The sequence below is a fragment of the Tamandua tetradactyla genome, chromosome 3 (genome assembly GCF_023851605.1).
Source record: "Tamandua tetradactyla isolate mTamTet1 chromosome 3, mTamTet1.pri, whole genome shotgun sequence".
NCBI classification, from domain to species: Eukaryota; Metazoa; Chordata; class Mammalia; order Pilosa; family Myrmecophagidae; genus Tamandua; species Tamandua tetradactyla.
In genome coordinates, this window is record NC_135329.1 from 151,470,721 (window position 1) to 151,489,832 (window position 19,112).

Genomic DNA, 19,112 nt, shown 5'->3' on the forward strand with positions numbered 1-19,112 from the left:
ACTTAAGGTGGTTACATAAATGAATATCCTTGTTCTTAGAACTGTACAGGGAAGTACGTATTTAAAGAGCTTGATGTATATGACCTACTCTCAAACGTTCATAAAATTAATAGATATATGATAGATAGATATTAGACTGATGATAGACAAATAGGTGCATATGTAGAATGGTATAATAAATGTAGCAAAATGTTAAAATTGATGAATCTGGGCATCTGGGGGTAATATGCTTGAGTTGTCTGTGTGGGTTTTGTATTATTTTTGCAATTGTTCTGTGAGGTTGAAATTATTTTTAAAAGTTTAAGGAAAAAAGACTGAATAGGAGACTAAAGCTTCTGGCTAAGAAGCAGGATCTAGATTTACCTGTCTGCCTTAAACAACTAGAAAAATTGACAAAATATGTGAAAAAATGATTTACAGATGTTGAACAATAGGTAGTACAGGACTGTGATCCCTGAGAGAAGGAAACAAACAAGGTGAGCCTTACAATTGTACCAGCGTACTGCCTCAGGGGTGATTTCCAGACCAATACTCAGAGAAGGAGAACCCTGGCAGAGCCCAGAAGTCTTGTTGTGTTGAAGAGACAGCTATAAGAGTTCCTTCCAGGAGACTGAAGTGCCTAGAATTTGTGGGGCAGGGTGCTGAACAGGTGGGAGTAAGAAACTGAATTCCAGAGATCAGGGGAAGGGTCTTTGGCTCTGTACTGATCTACCCATGCATGAAAGGAAACTACCCAAATCTAGGGTAAGAACCACAAGAAAGGAATTGGACAAATAGAGGAGAAATAACATGCCTGTGCTAAACTGAGATCAGACCATCCACTTTAAAGCTGGAGACATCACATGACTCAAACCAATTTCCAACATGAACCCTGAGTCCAGGCAAAATAATTGCCTGTGCCATCCTGTAGGATATCTTCCCTAGGGTCCAAGATATTCGTATATCTTAGAAAACTGGATCTTCAGCAGGTGAGGGGAGAGGTGGGGAATAGGGAATGTGGAACACCTATTCTCATACCTTGGGCCTGGACAGGGGAACACTGAGGAACCTGGTGCTCAGTGGACACCGACTCATGACTTGGAGTTAAAGTATGGAAATCTAGTAGCTTAAGTTTTTATCATTAATTTTTCGAATGGGAGAACCATTTGCCCTTTCTCGTAGCTTCAGCCTTTTTACTCCTGCTGAAAGACACTGGATTACAAATAATCTTGTCTTTGAGTGATTCCATAGCAACCACAAACCCTAGATTAAATACCTCCATCTGGAAAGAGAATTCCCCAAATGCAGATTTACCTAGTCAACACTTTTAACACATCTAAAATAGAGCAGAATAAGAGCTTCAAACAGATAACAGTAATTTTACCCTACTCCATTAATTTCATTGTTCTTCAAATTGAGTATCTTTGAGTTTCAAGATTATGGATATGGAATGGGTTATGTCATAACCCATTTGTACAAATCTTTTCATCCCTCTGTCAAAATGTAGCCTTGACTTCATTACTTGCTAGCTTATATCCTTCCACCAAGTGCCCTAGCATCTTCCCTTTGTCTTCCAACCCCTGTTCTTTCCCATTGCATTCTCTTTGTATTTCTCAAAGTCCTTCTCTCTCCCCATTCTTACCCAATTCTAAGCTTACCCTGAAATACTCACCATAAAAACAACCCTCTTAGCACACTGGTTAAGAGCATGGGGTCTTGGTTGGTGCAATGGATTCAAACTCTGACTCTGCTACCAGCTGGCTTTGGGACCTAGTGCAAATTACCTTGTGTCTCTGTGCCTCAGTTACCTTATTTGTACAACGTGAACATTAATAGTACATTCCTCATAGTGCTGCTGTGAGGACTGTAAGCTCTAAGCCCCAGTGCCTGGCACATGGCACAGTCTCAATAAATGTGAGCTATTTTTATTTATTAATATCACCTTTTACTTGGAATTCTGCTTGGTGAGCTACCAACTCAAAACTAAAAGGAAATTCTAAGACTTTATTATTCTCCAGAAATGAAAAAATGGGCAGGATAGACCCAAGAAGGCTCATGGACTAACAGGGAGGAAGAAACCAAATGGAGATGCTTGACCATAAAAATCATTGAGAACTAAAGCTTTTTGTGTATGTGTGTGTCCATTGCCCTTCCCTGCCCCCCTTTAGAAACTTGTAGTGAGAAAACTTTAGCATCTGAGCATCTGAAGCTCAGAATACCTCTGGATGAATAAAATTGTGTTCAGGATTGCTGTTGACCAAAATTCAATAGCTCCTTTTAAGCCATGTTGTAATGCAGCAAAACATCAGAAGCAGGGGAAAAAAAATCCACAAAACATGCAAACACTTTTAACAGTTGTGGAAACCGTGAAAAAAGCTTATTACACTGAGTAAGAAATAGTCTTTACTCACCTGCAGGAGTCTACTTGGCTGATTAAAGCTTTTCCTTTTTGCAAAGCATCAGCTGTGCAGTCTTTAATTTCTCTGTGTAATTCCTCATGCCTTGCTGCCAAGACAGGCAGACTTAAACCCTCTGATTTAAGGAGCTTAAGGTAAGCTTCAACTCTTCCAAGTACATCAAATGCCTGCCAAAGAAAGCAGACCTTCGTTTTCAGCTTTTCTAGTTTAAAATCTACAACAATGTGTACACAAAATGCTAGAGATTAAACAAGCTGTTAAATTTATTAGTTTGATCATAATCAAAAACAACCTTAGTCTTGGAAAACAGTTTTATGGTTTTAAGTTTCCATTTAGAGAAACTGATCATAGTTCAGTTCAGCATACATAAATAAGGAGGCCATAAAATTACCAAAATTGCTTACATTAACAATGTATCTCTACAACACAAATGGTAATAACTGTATAGCATTTGGTGAATCAGGCTTATTTGTATATATTTTATACTGCATACAAATAATGAAAGGAACATTAAAAATATTGTATTATAGCCTTTCAAAACCTGAACGTCTCTGTAATATTCTTAAATGGAAATTTCCTAATAAATTACACATCGATCCTGCAAAACTACAGGTAAATATTTAGAAAATTATTAATGTGCTTTTCCCTCTTGCCTTTCTAAGTGCAAGACCTTAGGCTTCCTCCATCCAGGGCATCCATTTGTCTATAGGAGAGATTAGAATTTAATCCTGAAGCAGTACAAAGAGAAAGTCCAAGGTAATATTTAGCTTCTGCCATGCAAGATAGAATTATGCAGGAAAAAAAAAATACATATACTTGCAAACCAAGATATCATCTGCAGAGGAGATTTTATGTATTCCTTTATTTTCTTCCTATATTAACATATCAACAACCAAGTATAGGGGTTAAGTTTATGGAATCCACATAGAACAGAGAGGAACTATTCCTTTGGTCATTAAGACTTGGCTGGCATTATGGTGGAATACATAATGTAAAGACAGTAGAAGAGTACTGAGAAAATACGAGGACAAGGATGAGAGTACAGTGGTCTTCATGAGTCTCCCAATAGTCAATCTCTTCTCTAAACTTCATCCTAGAGAGCAGGACATTAGACAAGTTGAAGAAAAACTGACTGGCAAAGGATCTCTTGCATGCTGCCCTTTGGGACTTGGAAGAGACCACCTCACAGGAAGTCCCATATCAATCTGGGGAACAGCACCTCCAAAGTAAACTTCACAGTGCTGTGCAGTCAAAAAGGAGTCTGAAAGTCTCGCCTTCCTGGGTGCTGACTGCAAGTCAGTGAACTTGCTAGGAGCACACCGCAGTGGAATAGAAGACCCACAGGAGAAGCTGGGCAACAGGTGGTCTCATGAGTTCAGCACCGCACGCCAAGACCAGGGGAGGCCAAAAGAGCAAAGCAAACTGACTGAGGGAACACAGCCCATGACAACTATATAGAGGCTGTAGTCATGGAGATACGTAAAAGCGCTCCTTTCTTTCCACCTGGCTGCCATCTTAGGGAGTGGGTTTCAATGGCAGAATTGCCACAGGACAGAATTTGAATTTGTGAATGAATTTTTCAAATACTGTCCTGTTATTTATGTGTTGCTATTCTGTTCACCCACCGTAGTCTTCATGTCTCCAGAGTCTACTCTTTCCGTTTACTTAGAATGTTTAAAAAACAAATCATTCCCATTTATTTAGTAGCGAATAGGGAGTAACAGCAAGGACAGTTTAATAAGAACTGATGAGGTGCTAGCTTCTATAGTCTGTGTTTCACAATCACTTTTAATTCAGTCAACAAATATATTTTAATGCCTGCTGAGTTTCAAGCACTGTCCTTAGCCCTAGGAGGGGGTGAGAAATTATCCCCATTATGTAACTGGTGAAACTGAGTATCAGAGGGGTTAAATAAAATGCACAAAATGGCATTGCTACTAAGTGGCAAATCTAGAATTTATGCCCAATTTGCTTGGTCCTGAGGCCCCTGCTCTTAACCCTGAGTGACCTCAGGGCCCAGGTACCTCGTGGCAAAGGAGTATGCTGGGAAGCAGCAGGAAAGAAGGACATTTCGGAGAAGGCTATAAACTTACATGGAAAAAGGAGTATTTTTAAACTTATTTTTTGTAAATAAGTGTCTGCCTATCCTTCTTATAAATGAGAAATGATACAGAGAAAGGCTGAGAGACTTCTCCTAGGCTGCACAGGACTGTAAAAGGAAGAAAGCTTTACTAAAGAAACTCTGAAGGGCCTGAAGAACTCACTCTTCCTTAGCTACTCTTCCTCTTTCCCGCAGCTAGCAACAGAGCCAAATGCAACAAGAGGCTGACCTCAGAAAAATACATTATTTGAATTGCTCTCTTGATCCTTCCATAACTCAATGAAACTCCACTTGGCAATCACCGCTGTTTCTGGAATTTTGTTCTATATTTTAAATATTTATTGTTTATTTTGAATAAAGTAGTCATCTTAATTGAAAGATTGTTTTAGAATCAATGCTAAACAAAAACCTGATCTAGTCAAAATTACCTTTGAACTCCCTTAAATCACCCTTAAAGTTTAATATATGTAGTTTAGTGCTTAGAATAATTCATATTCACACTTAGAATTTAGAACCACCAAGCTAGATGAAAGGAAGAAATAAAGGGAAAGTCTAAATACAGTAGTCAGAGCATTCACATATTTATTTCTTTAAGATAATTCTCAAGTTCCTAGATGGAATGGCAAAAGGATGGAGAATTCCTTAGTATTTTTTCTTTTCACTAAGTTTAACTCCCTTCTGTTTTAACATTATGCCATCATAACCTTAAACACATATTATATACGTTTGTTGAGAATTATAGAAGAGAAAATAAATGAAAGTAGCATGATGGCAGCATTTAATAATATGCAGAAAATATTTGCTGGCTGTGACTTGAAACTCTGATTGATCAGCCACATCTTTGAAAAGTCACCAAGAAGAGTTTGGCCACCTGTTGTCTGCATTCGTCCTATGTGGCCCTTTCATCTCGCGGCCTCACTGAACAGCTGCCGTGCTCATATCCTTGGACATTGGTCTCATTCTCATAGGAGTTAGATTCTAAAACCATGTGTACATTAAATGCATGTGCAGTGTGATTCTACCCTATTCCTTTATGTTATCATAAAACAAATAGTATCCTAATACCATAAACATAAACTGAAGGCCCAAACATTTACTTGAAGGAGGAAACCATGTATCAAGGACAAAGATAACTCATAACTTAGTATCAGAATAGCTACATCTTCTTCCGGTGCTTTTTCTCAAAAAGATCAAAGTATTACGAAGACATTTACTTATGAATTGCTCTATGTATCACCCTTAATAGAAGTATGGCATTATAAAGGAGGTAAGTGATTTCCTTTCTTCATTAGCTCAATAGATGCACTTACAGAATACTTGCTATATGCAAGGTGGAGTTGGGCTCTAAGATAGTTTATTCCTTGACCTCAATGGTAACTTTAACCCCAACAGGAATAACCTGTAGACACAGAAATAAAAATCCAATTTTTGACTTTGAAAGCAAAGTCTTTTTCAAAAATAATAGAGTGTCTGCATGCAAGAATTGACATGCAATTCCCATGCAATGCAAAGGGAAAAGTCAATAGGAATATTATTATCCACTAAAAATCAGCTTTTGTTTTTGTTTCTTTCTCTACAGGTTTCATTTTTACACCCTCCTGCTTTAAGCCAGAAAAGAAGTTAGCAAGTATACTGCTTGCATCTTTTGTGACTTTTATTAAAATATCTTTTACTTTCTACAAATATTCAAAAGTCTCTCTTTCTATATTCAGAGCTCTTAATTCCTCAGGGGTCATTCATGTCAACTTGTTCCTCAAGACTATAATTTGACCTTTTCTTTAAATCATCTTTCAATGCTCATTTCTCTTTTTCCACACAATTGGGTTAGCCAAGTTGGAATTTGATGAGGAATCCATGTGCCAATTGCAGAAATGATCTAAGCATCATTTCTTCTACTTAGTCTATCCCTAAAATAGAACTGAGTGCTTTTCTATTTACAATATCCATAAGGAACCTGATATACTGACCCACGTGGAAAGAATCTCTTTGTTGCAAATACGGTTCAGAAAACGTTTTTCTGGCAATAAGAACACCATAACTCCTACTTACACTCCTTGGTAACTAATGTTTCCATTTTAGTTTTCCTTTTCATGTCTTTCTGTTTCTTCATTGTATGTGTAGGTCAAGTAAAAGCTTTTATAACTGGATAAATAAGGTTTTAGGTACGAGGTTAATAGTTTTCCCTTAGAGTTCCACTCTTCTCGACCATCCTATATGACACCACTCAGTTATAAGCAGAAATGAGGAAATCAATCAGCTCTTTTTGGACCTGGTTTGGACTAAGGAGTTTGTTGCTTTTTGTGCTTCAAGGCACTAACAAAGATCTTCCCTTTTTCCCTTAAATACAGGATCCAAGGCAGGCTGCACCATGTCAAATAGAGATTATATCAAAGCATGTCATACTTTCTTCTTTAAAAAATATTTAGGGACTCAAGAGTTAGAGCTCTGAAGCTATGAAAGTCAGCAGTACCCCATACAGGAACTGTTTAAAAAGTTGAAAAGGGAATCAGAATTTGACTAGAGGTATAAATGAAGGCGATCTGGATAGGACTGGGGTAGATCAGAATACAGGGTAAGGGATGATATCTTCTTTATTCTTTATATTCTTTATAAAACTTCAACTTCTGTGTGAGACCAAAGGGAGAGATGTTTAGTTGGTACAAAATTTATATTTTGGGGTAGCTCGTTACCTAATTTAACTTGTATGGCCAATTTAGTTGAACACCATAAGTACATGAAATCTTGCATAGGGTGTGAGATCTTGTTGGTTTGTCCAGGTTAATGTGATGCCCTAATATATCCCAGAGAAATTTGGGCAGCAAATAAAGAAGGATTTGCAAAGTCCCCTTGGGGGACTAGGGAGAAAGGAGGAAATATTCAACTTCCCCATTTGCAGAATTTCTGATATTTTCACAAGCAATGGGGACAAACAAATCAATAGGCTGAGCCCCCGATCTTGGAGTTTGCCCCTGTGAAACATTCCTACAAAGGATAGGCTAAGCCTACTTAAGATTAGGCCTAAGAGTCATCCCCAGAGAACCTCTTTTGTTGTTCAGATGTGGCCTCTCTCTAAGCCAACTCAGCAGCTGAACTCAGTGCCCTATCCCCTACATGGGACATGACTTTTAGGGGTGTAAATCTCCCTGACAATGTGGGATAGAACTCCAAGGATTAGCTGGGACCCATCATCATGAGATTGAGAAAACTTTCTTCACCAAAAGGGGAAAGAGAGAAATGAGACAAAATAAAGTTTCAGTGGCTGAGAAATTTCAGAGTCAAGAGGTCAACCTGGAGGTTATTCTTATGCATTATATAGATATCCCTTATTAGTTTATGTATTGGAGTGGCTGGAGAGAAGTACCTAAAACTGTTGAATTGTGTTCCAGTAGCTTTAATTCTTGAATATGACAGTGTAATGATAAAGCTTTTACAATGTGGCTGTGATTGTGAAAACCTTGTGTCTGATGCTGCTCCTTTTATCCAGGGTATGGACAAATGAGTAAAAAAATATATGGATAAAAATAAATAAATAATAGGGGGGATAAGGGGTAAAATAAATTGGGTAGATTGAAATACTAGTGGTCAATGAGAGGGAGGGAAAAGGGAGAGGGGATGTATGCGTTTTTTTCTTTTTTCTTTTTATTTCTTTTTTTAAAGTGATTGCAAATATTCTAGAAATGTTCATGGAAATAAATACACAACTCTGTAATGACATTGTGAGCCACCAATTTTATACCATGCATGAACTGTGTGTGTGAAGATTTGTCAATAAAAATATTTTAAAGAAATATCTTGGGGGTAACAATTTAAGCAAGAAGCATGAGTCACCCATTATAATACTTATATCATGATGTCTCACAAAAATATTTAGTAATACTGTGCTTGCTTCTTGATTAATATGAAGAACATCAACATTTAATACTCAGTAGAACTTTGAAAATGTCCTTTCATGAATCCAGAGGCTAAGAATGAGTTTGGCTGGAAACTTTATAATGACTAAGGACTCAAAACTGAACTCAGCTTCTAATTAGAGCACTGGATTCCACCACCCATGGAGATTTGGATTTCTCCTGGGTTCAGTTTTTATAAAAAGCTTCAGTTTTCTTTCCTAAGCATCACCTGAGATAACTTCTGATGACTCCCAATCCAGTGGGCTGATTTTTCATGCAGGTCCTGCCCAAATCTGCCAGATTTCAACTGCCCCAAAGGCTGTGGCATAATGGTGATGGTTTGTTATTTTTCCAGCTCCAGATATTTGCTGTCCCCTATTGCTGCTCCTGTCTGTTCCTTGCTTCTCAAAGGTTGTTAGCTGCTAGACCCCAGCATGCCCTCCTCATTACAAAGAGATTAATGATAATGGGAGGCATTTAAAATTATTTGCCTCTAAACTGTTTTTTTTCCCTTCATAATCCAAAATACTGAATTAAAAAAAGTACTGGAAAAGAAAGTGTTAGGACTCATAGTGGTATCTATCTGAAGTATTTTTATCAACAGGAAACCAAGGAAGTTTATTTATTGACTGTCTCTTACTTCTTCAGCCTTAGTCCACCTTGGAAATGGATAAACTAGACCCATAAATTAGAACTTCAAGCAACTGTGTTTATAATTTCTGATTTCTTTTATCTAAATTGTTTTAGGATGCTCTTGGGAATATTAATACCAAAAATGCCCACTTACAATGTGCAAAACATTTATCTTTTAATTTATTCAGCAAATATTTATTGAAATCTATGTACCATGGACTCTGCTAGGTGCTTGGGATATGAAAATGAACAAAAGCATTTAAGGTATATTACAGTAGCTAGTGCAGCATGAAATGCATATATAATGGCAAAATAATGGCTAGAGACTTGGTGAATGCTTAGCTGGTCTATGTACTAGCCATATATTAACTCATTTAGACAGTGCAATGGCCCTTCGAGGTACATAAAATTACTATTTCTCTTTTACAGATAAAAAAAAAAGCTAGATGCACAGGGAAGTTAAGTAACTTGTGCTCGGTCATAGAGCTAATAAGTAGCTGAACCCAGATTCAAACCCCAGCAGTCTGGCTTCAAAATCCATGCACTTAATCACAATATATTTTAGCTATGGGTTATTGTGCTAGTTTTTAGCAGTTATGTACCCCAGAAAAGGCCATGTTCTTTTAATCTATTCCTGTGGGTGCAGACCTGTTGTGGGTGGGAACTTTTAGTCAGGTTATTTCAATTGAGATGTGACCCAGCCCACCCAAATTGGGTCTTAATCTTTAATGGAGTCCCTTATGAGAGGAGAAGAGCTCAGAGAAGCCCCAGAGAAGTTGAAATACTGGGACACACCCACAGAAGATGAGACAGGAAGCCACTGAAGCCAGAAGCTCAAAGCAACCAAACTTGGGAGAGAAGGACCAGTAGATGTCATCCATGTGCCTTCCCATATGACAGAGGTGTCCCAGATGCCAGCAGCATTTCTTCAGAGAAGGTAAGGTCCTGTTGATACCTTAATTTGGACATTTTCATGACCTTAGAACTGTACATTTGTAAGCTAATAAATCTCCACTGTAAAAGCCAACCTATTCTGGTATAAGGCATTCTGGCAGCTTCAGCAAATTGAAATAGTCATTCTAGTAGCTATTCTAATTTTTCACTGATTAACTCAGAATTTCATTTATTTATTTATATTCCAACTCTACCCTAAAAGTATGTTATACCAACTATAAGGCCTGTAATTACTGAATTTAATTACTTAATTTTATTACTCCCTGACATAGATAAGTACTATTAGGCCTGTTTTAAAACAGAGGAAACTCAACCTCAGAATGTGACTTGAACTGTCACATGGTCATTCATTTATATATTTTCAATTCATCCAATAAAATTTTTTGAGCACTAGGTGGCATACAAAAATGACTATGGAATCATATCTCTCGATGTAACAGAGAGCTATCACATGGGAAAAATAAGAACTAAGGGGGTGCTAGGATAGTTTAGTGGTAGAATTCTCGTTTGCAATGTGGGAGACCCAGGTTCAATTCCCGGTCCACGCATTTCCCAAAAAACAAACAAATAAGCAAAACAAACAGACAAAACAAAAATTCAAAAAATGATGCTGCAGTAATGGTATACTCACATGGAAAAATAATGAACTGTGACCCCGCCACACAGCACACACGCACGCACGCGCACACACACACACAAAGAACTAAGCAATCGATGCTGTGCAGACACTCCTCAGAGCAGGTCACGTGTGGTTATCAAGTCCTTTACACAATACTACTTGCCCTCTCAGCTGTGACACAGAGACTGAGCTTGAAATTTGCGTTCCTCAAGCATAAAAACAATTAAGTTCTCCTCATTCAAAATAATCTCACCCCAATTACTTGGATTGATTTAATCTTTTATGAACAATACAGTGTAGTTTGCCTTGAAACTCCAGGGTTTATAATAGTTCATTTCTCTGCATCATTCAAATAACTACTGAACATCTTCTAACTGGAAAGTGCTGTTCTGGGTGCTCTGGTGAGCATGAAGCGAAATGGACACTTGACCCTTTAGAAACTTCAATCTAGCAAAGAAAACTAAATTTATCCACATAAGTACAATGCAACAGAATATGTTCACTGTCAATAGAAAGAGACAACATTCTGAAAGTGCATGAAAGGGACACCAGCGAATAGGTTTATGACATAGAAGCTGATTGATCTTTTTTGAGAAAGACTCTCATTTGTGCACGAACCTGAAATCGTGTGCCTTGACTGTAAGAGTTGGGCTTCCATGAGAAATGTAAGATGTTAAAGGTATTCTTTTTTCCTATAATATATATTTTTATAATTACATGCTTAATAGTTTAGTCGTTTTTACCAAATATTGGCTGTGGTTTAAATATCCTGACCCCTGAACTCTAAAGCCAAACCTTTCTAAACGCTGTACAATCATCACTGTCTCAGAGAGATTTCAGGAGGGTTTGATTAAAGGAAGACATCAAAGGCCTCTGCATGAGGAGGCGTGCTTCTTTGTGACTTTCTCTTAGTTAAAATCTTAAATACCACTGCATAGTGTTCAGAATAGCATGCTATGCAAGACCCTTCCTGACCCCCTCACTGCTTCTACTGCTTTTGCCTCTCTTTATTCTGGGCTTACACCCTAAACACCTGGCAAAATTAATTACCTGAGGTTCCCCAAACATGGCATGGCTTTGCACTATCTACCCCCCAACCAACCCCCTGCTTTCCATATCCTTCCAAACTTAGCTTAGTGGTCACTTCCTCTAGGGAAGTCTTCCTTGCCACTTTCCCCTGAGCTTGGTTAGATGCTTCCTCTTCTGTATTTCCTAATACTTTAGGCTTCCTCTATCAGGTTTATCCACAGTGCTTTGTGCTTCTGTTACCTTGCCTCTCCCTGGAACTACACTGGGATGTCTTTGCATCTTTCATTACTGTAGCTCAAGTTCCCATACAACGCCTGGCAATAGTAAGAAATACGACATATTTGCTGAATGCCTGAATGAAAGGAAGATAGGAGGGTGGAGGGGAAAGAAAGCTGCTTATGTTGTTTCTAAGAGAAAGGGAAGTTGCTCTGGAAAAGACAAATCCCAAACAGGCTGCATAAGAACTATGAAACTGAAGGTAATTACAGTTCCCTTGAAACCTAATAATTTTTAGCTTAATTTCTCGAATTCATTTATAGCACCTCAATAAATTCCTTCTGGATATTATTTTAGGTCTTAAAATTAAGCTTTGCTCTCTATTTTGGGAGGCTCCTTCTTTCTATCTGTAAAACAACCGAACCATTTTAACTAATTGTTTCTTACACTGGGGCCTAAAATATATCTATTTTCAAAATGGTGTACACAACAGTGAGAAAAAATGTAGCAAACTCCATGCTTAATTATTTTTTTTTCATCTGACACAATGATGTTGCTATAGGGCATTACTGCTGTGCATCCGTGTAAAAGTGACATCAGCTTTTTAAAAGACTGAAATTTTTCAATAGAGATGGCAGAAGCAGGGGCAGCTGTGACAATCATTACAATTCAAACTGCTTTTGATATATCTTTCTTTGGTAGCCCCAGTTTTGCTTCACCTTTGCTTGCAGGTGAAGAACCAGACCATGTTTATAAAATAGATTATGCCTTGGTTTGCTCAGCTTGCTTTCCCCAAAGAAATCATGTGCCTAGGAAAGGAAGGCATGGGATTTGAAACTTCATGACCAGATCAGCCATGCTTTATGGCTTTAGGTTCAGTCATCACTGCCATATAAAAACAGGTTCATGCTGTTCTGTCTTGAAACATGATATATTTATCTCTGTAGACTCACACCACATCCCCTAAACAATGACAAATATGTTCAAGGTAATCAATAAATATTAACCAGAGTTTCTCATTTGTGAACATACTAGAAATACAATAAATAAGGTAATCTATAATCATGAAGGATGCAAATTTGGGGGGATCAAGATTAATTACTGTAATAGGCGCTATGTTCATATTTCATGCCATGTCCTCATAACTCAGCAATATCTGGTAATTAGAGGAACTCTTCTCCAATCAGCTATCATTCAAGGCTGATAATAGATTCCATACTTGTATCGGTTGCTAAGCGATATGCCAAACAGATCCGCAAAAGCAGCAGTAACTCCTGAAAAGGAAGGGAAGTATATTTGATTCTTGAGTTATGCGGCTCATTCGCCACTTGAGTCCAGCCGCCAGTTTATGGAAAGTATCAGTAGCAAAGCTAAGCCCCCCCATGTCTTAACAGCGCCATCTGCTGTTGTCTCTAAGTATAAACTGCTTCGATATTAACCAAGGGCTGCAGACATTCCTCCTGGGTGAGAAATAAACTCGTGAGCCTTAGGTAATGAGCAAACCCTAGTGGGAGTGAAAGGTAACCAGTTGCACTCTTGGAGACATGGGTCAAAGATGGTGGGGGAACTGATGTCAGCGTGGACAATTAGGTGGTATTTGTTATTGAATTTCACAAATTGGGACAATATATTGGTTTGTAGATTTTTATGTTTTGTCTTCTGCTGCATCCCCAACACTCAAGACAGTACCTGACACATAGTAAATATATTCACTAAGTAGTTATTATTGAATAAATATTTATTAAATAAATCCTTAAAGAAGAGGAGTATTCTCACAAATTTTCCATACTTCTTATTCAATGACTTCAATAAAAGAAATTATTTGTGACTTTTTCTACTAAATAAGAATGCTCCTATGTACTATTGGTAAAGAGAGGAATGATTGAAGATGAAAGACCAAAGGGAAAAAGGAATTTCTAGATGATTGAGACAAAATACCAAACACACATATAAAAACCTGGATGAAAAAATGAAAGCTTATTAACAACAGTCTCTTCTGCTGACTAGATTGTCTGATGCACATTCCTTTTATTTTAACACGAAAAGTACACAGTGTGTTTTTCAAACCATACATTCACGTTTTACTGACCAAACACTCAAGCTGTCATGTTCACTCATTTATATATTTCCCATAACACTAGCATGTTTTTCAACTGATGTTTGACCCAGAAACTGAAAAAAGAATATTGACCTAGCTTTCACACATTTGGAACAAGAAGTCTGCTGAAAAGATAATTTCATTATCAAGAGCGGAATTGGGGCAGGCCACAGCGGCTCAGCAAGGCAGAGTAGCCATGCCGGAGACCAGGGTTCGTTTCCTGGTGCCTGCCCATGTCAAAAAAAAAGTGGAATTGGTTTCCAAGGTAAGTATCTCTTTATAAAGCGCTGATTTCCTCTTTTTCCCACCCTGATAATTCAGACAATCAGATGTTCCATGGGTCTTTCCTGCTCTACATACCTTACCGTATATGCCAAGAGCTCACAGCCCTCTTTATCTGGGTCATTTCTCAGTGTTGTGTTCACAGCAAGCAGCTTTCAGGATTGAGGTAATGTGTCCCTCTGAGACATAAGAGCAGGCTTGCTTACTGTTTGCTAAAAAAAACCCAGCAGTTTTCCCAAGCGTAGGGTTCCTGTCCTGTGCATGTGCAGACACCATCTGGGCCTGTCCATATCACCCCTGTGGGGTTTGAGGGAACTAATGCCACACGCTGATACTCTGGCTATTGTTTCTGCTGTGAGTAATAGTCTGTCAACCCTGACCCAGAAGCCATGGGTTTTCTGTCCACATCCACAGAATGGTGACAAGTTAACTTGCAAGTAGGGTAAACAGCCTTCAGCCTTTTTGACAGCCTGACTTCATCTAGGGATGAGGTCCCTAGATGCTCACAATTAGGAAAACCTAGAGCAGTTGAGCCTCAGCCAACTGAGTTTTCAAAGGAAAATTCAATTCTTCAGAGGTAAATTGAAAATACCTCTTCACAAGTGTAAATACAGCTTTCAGACTAGAAAAAAATACTTAAAGGATTCTGAAATTTTTCTTATTGAATTAATTAAGTGTGTATTGGAAATTATTTCTTTGATGTTTTGAACATGGTAGAAAGAACTCTACACCTTTCCGAATGCCTCTCAGCTGCCAGTAGAGAATGCCATGGTATGGATAAATCCCAACCCAGCTTATTAAGAATTTTAATATTTATGACATGATGGCATTCAAATGATGAAACAGTGAGATCTAGAAATCAAAGACTCTGGGGTTAAGAAACATGAGTTTTCTTCCCAGGATTTGATGTGAATTACTGTATGAGTTTTAGAAAGTTACCACTCTGTTCTTTATTTTTAAAATTACTATTGCAAGAAATAACATTCCCTCTACTTCAAGGCCCAAGAATAATGTTGGAAAAAATCTCCCAGGCAAGATATCAAATAATCAAAGCACAGAGAGCAGGAGTGATAGAGTGAAAATGAGAGAGGGAGTTTGAAAACCACTACATTTTGCCAAGGTTATAAACTGTGGTGTTTGTACTAGAAGTACTGTTTTATATTTATGTTTAAAACATAAAACTCTTCGAGTCCACTTATTCTCTTAAAATAAATTGACCATATATATTCTGTCCACATATTTTTACCATTTTTTCATATCTCTATTTTGGAGTTTTATTATTCATCCTTTTTAGAATGTTTCCTTTAGTAAAGAAGTCCAAAATTAAGTAACTATTTGAACATATAACAGGTTTATATTTGGAGTGCTGATTTCATAACTTTAGATTGGACTATATCCAATATATCTGTCTTTCAGTGATTTCCCCATTCATTTTCTCTCACTGTCCATTTTTTAAAACATTAGTAAAATGTCAGGTATTAAATAAATCTAATCACATAGTCTGAGGGTATTTAATAGATTGAGAAAGGTAGGAAAACATTTCATATAGGATGACCAGCCTCCTATCCTGAAACCTACACGAGTGATATGAACTTGTGAGAGTTGTTACCACACAGCAAGAGCCACTGGCTATAATCAAACTTAAAACGAATCAACTAAGGGAAGGAGACACTGTTCAAACTCAAGAAGACCTGGAGACGGTCCAAAGCAGGATTTTCCTAAAAAGGCAAGACCAAGGCAGGGCCATCAGGCTGAGGTACCTGTTTCTATCCTCACAGTTGGCATGTAGAATGCTTGCAATATTCATGTATTTTTACCTGGCAAATGAAAGAGGATTTTAAAAATAGCAAAGAGCTTTTGGTAAAAGTTTCAAGGCTTTTATGTTTTTTTAACCTTGACGTATGAAATTCCATTCCTCCATGAGAAACAGAAATGACAGCTCTAAGATATAACACTCATCAGGGGATTTTTTTTTTAACCCTTGACATGCCAGAGCATAAGAGTCTCTTAGTTTTGAGAATCAAGTAATAGCCATAATTGGAATTGATTCCGATGTATTCTCTTTGTTGAAGAAACAGAGGTCTCACTGATCTGCACGGTTAGCTAAAATTATCAACTTGACCCTTATACTAACCTTGTTAGCACTGTCAAAAAAATCATTCCCCCTTTTTAACCAGGTTTTCCTTTCCACCATGAGCTGACCAAGTTCTTCCTGAAGCCGATTCAGTTTCTGGTTAGAGAGCTGTAGATGTTCTTTCTCTACATGGTCCTTTGACAGCAGAATTCTGAGAGCTTCACTCTTCAGCTTTTCGACCGTGGAATTACATTCCTGCAAGAGACCATAACATTTAGTTTGTTTTACACAGCCCAGTTTGGGTGATCTTTGAAAAGATTTAGAAAACATTTGAATGTATCAGAAATCTGTCATTATGAAGGAGTAAATGCTGTTACGTATTTTAGTACTAAGGTGTAGACAACACAGAAAAGGAAGCAGAAAAGAGGCTAAAAAGGGGAAGAGCATGACAGTGGAAAGGGACAGGAGGTTATGGATGGTGCATCCAGTTATTCTGAATTCAGTACCCATCCGTTACCATTAACTCTACCTGAAAACATACCCCAAATATAGTCAACATCAATTTTCAGTCTCTATTTTAAAAAGTAGTTGTAAAGTCCCTTTGGGAGACTGAGGAGAAAGGAGGAAATATTAAACTTCCCCATGTGGGGAATTCCTGATATTCGCATAAGCAGTGAGGACAACCAGATCAGTAGGCTAAACCCTCAGTCTTGGGGTTCACCCCTATAAAACTTATTCCTGCAAAGGAGAAGCTAAGCATACTTATAATTATGCCTAAGTGTCACCCCCAGTGAACCTCTTTTGTTGCTCCGATATCTGTGGCCTCTTTCTCTAAGCCAACTTGGCAGGTGAACTCACTGCCCTTCCATCTACGTGGGACATGACTCCTAGGGGTATAAATCTCCCTGGCAATGTAAGACAGGACTCCAGGGATTCACCAGGACCCAGCACCAAGGGATTGAGAAAGCCTTCTTGACCAAAAGGTGGGAGAGAGAAATGAGACAAAATTAAGTTTTAGTGGCTGAGAGATTTCAAACAGAGTTGTGAGGTTATTCTGGTGGTTATTCTTATGCTTTACATAGATATCCCTTTTTAGTTTATGGTGTATTGGAGTGGCTGGAGGGAAGCACCTGGAACTGTTGAACTGTGTTCCAGTAGCCTTGATTGTTGAGGAACACTGTATAACTATATAGCTTTTACACTGTGAGCATGGGATTGTGAAAACCTTATGTCTGATGCTCTCTTTACGCAGGGTATGAACAGATTGGTAAAAATATAAAATAAAATAAGGACAAAAATAAACAAATAATGGGGGGAGGCAATAAGGGGTAAAAAAAATTGGATAGATTGAAATACCAGGGACCAATGCAAAGGAGGGGTAAGGGGTATGGGGTGTATGTGCTTTTTCTTTTTATTTCTTTTTCTGGAGTGATGCAAATGCTCTAAAAATGATCATGGTGATGAATAACACAACTAAGTGATGATATTGTGAGCCATTGATTGTATACTTTGGATAGACTGTATGTGTGTGAAGACATCTCAATAAAAATATTTTTAAAAATTTTTGATCTCTAACTCATTTTGTCCTATTTTTATTCATTTAGGTAGGAAAGAGTATCTCTCACACAATTCAGTCTCACTGCCAATGTAGAAAATGTGTACAAGATAGGAAGAGAAATCTCATATCTTATGACCGTTGTTTTTATGTCTGCCTACGCTTGAGAGTGAAATTAAGATCTGTTTATTCACCACAAAATTAATGGCTGCTCTGTGCAGTACTCCCTCCTTCCTGACCCCAGATTCGCCTCTCAAGTGCTTTACTCTTAATAAAAACCTTTTAGGAGAAGAAATGAGGTATTTTTTTATTTCCCCTGCATGGGGATGATAAACAGTAAGTAGAGAAGAAAATAATAGTGAGAGTAGACCAAAATGTATTAACATACAATCTATCTGAAAGGACATTCAAGTTTCTTGCAAGAAGACTGAAACCAGATCCAAATTTATAAAGTAATGATTATCTCTTAACAGATAGGACTTGCTAATGAGTTTTCTGTTACCCATCTCAACTAAGATCGAGTGCTAAGCTTAGGCTATTTGCTAAAGCATTGGAAATTTACCAACAAATTTCAAAAGTTCTCAGCCTGACTCCATCCTAGCTTGTTCCCCAGTACAAAATATCTGATTATTAAGTTATATTTGTTATAACGCTTTGTATAAAAAAAGAATAATTTTAGTACGATTTATCACTTCTGTTTTCATTCATTCATTTCACAAGACATACTAAATACCATGTACTTGGGACCATGCAAGGTTAGATGTCTTGGAGAGTATAAAGGGAGAGCAAAACAGTATTTTCCTTTAATAATATATAAACTGATACTTCATATAATTTTCATATATACTTACATTATTAAATATATTAAGTATATGCTTGTTCTATACACACATATAATATGGTAATATTTTAAATAACAGTTAGTATGTATTGAGGATAGAACTTTTACATCTTACTTTGTGGTCTCCATAGAACTTGTTCCAGTATTTGTGCAATAGACAAATAGAGACAAGAGGAAGGAAGTTTATTAAGGAACTGGCATTTATTTTTTGAGCACCTGTTGTAAGCTTGTTGTTTATGAGTATAAACTTCACAGACCCTTAGATTAGGTATTATTATGATTCCTGTATTTATAACAGATCCAAAGAGTACATTACTCTAAATTATATATCCAGTATATGGCAGAACCAGGATTGGGTCACAGGTCTGTCTATCATGTTTCACTCCAGTGAACTGAGGATAGAGAGACTCCAGAAGCTCCAAAT

The 19,112-nt window shown here is 37.6% G+C and overlaps 1 protein-coding gene across 12 annotated transcripts in view; it reads right to left on the reverse strand.

Moving 5' to 3' along the window:
• The window catches only part of CCDC141 (coiled-coil domain containing 141), a 260,019-nt gene that overhangs the window by 79,026 nt on the left and 161,881 nt on the right, over positions 1-19,112 (reverse strand). For all 12 annotated transcript variants that reach the window (XM_077154314.1, XM_077154315.1, XM_077154313.1 and 9 more), the window contains 2 exons: positions 16,353-16,547; positions 2,391-2,563 (listed from right to left, as the gene is read on the reverse strand). In XM_077154314.1, the coding sequence (XP_077010429.1) occupies positions 2,391-2,563; positions 16,353-16,547 (368 nt within the window). The remainder of the gene's footprint in view (positions 1-2,390; positions 2,564-16,352; positions 16,548-19,112) is intronic.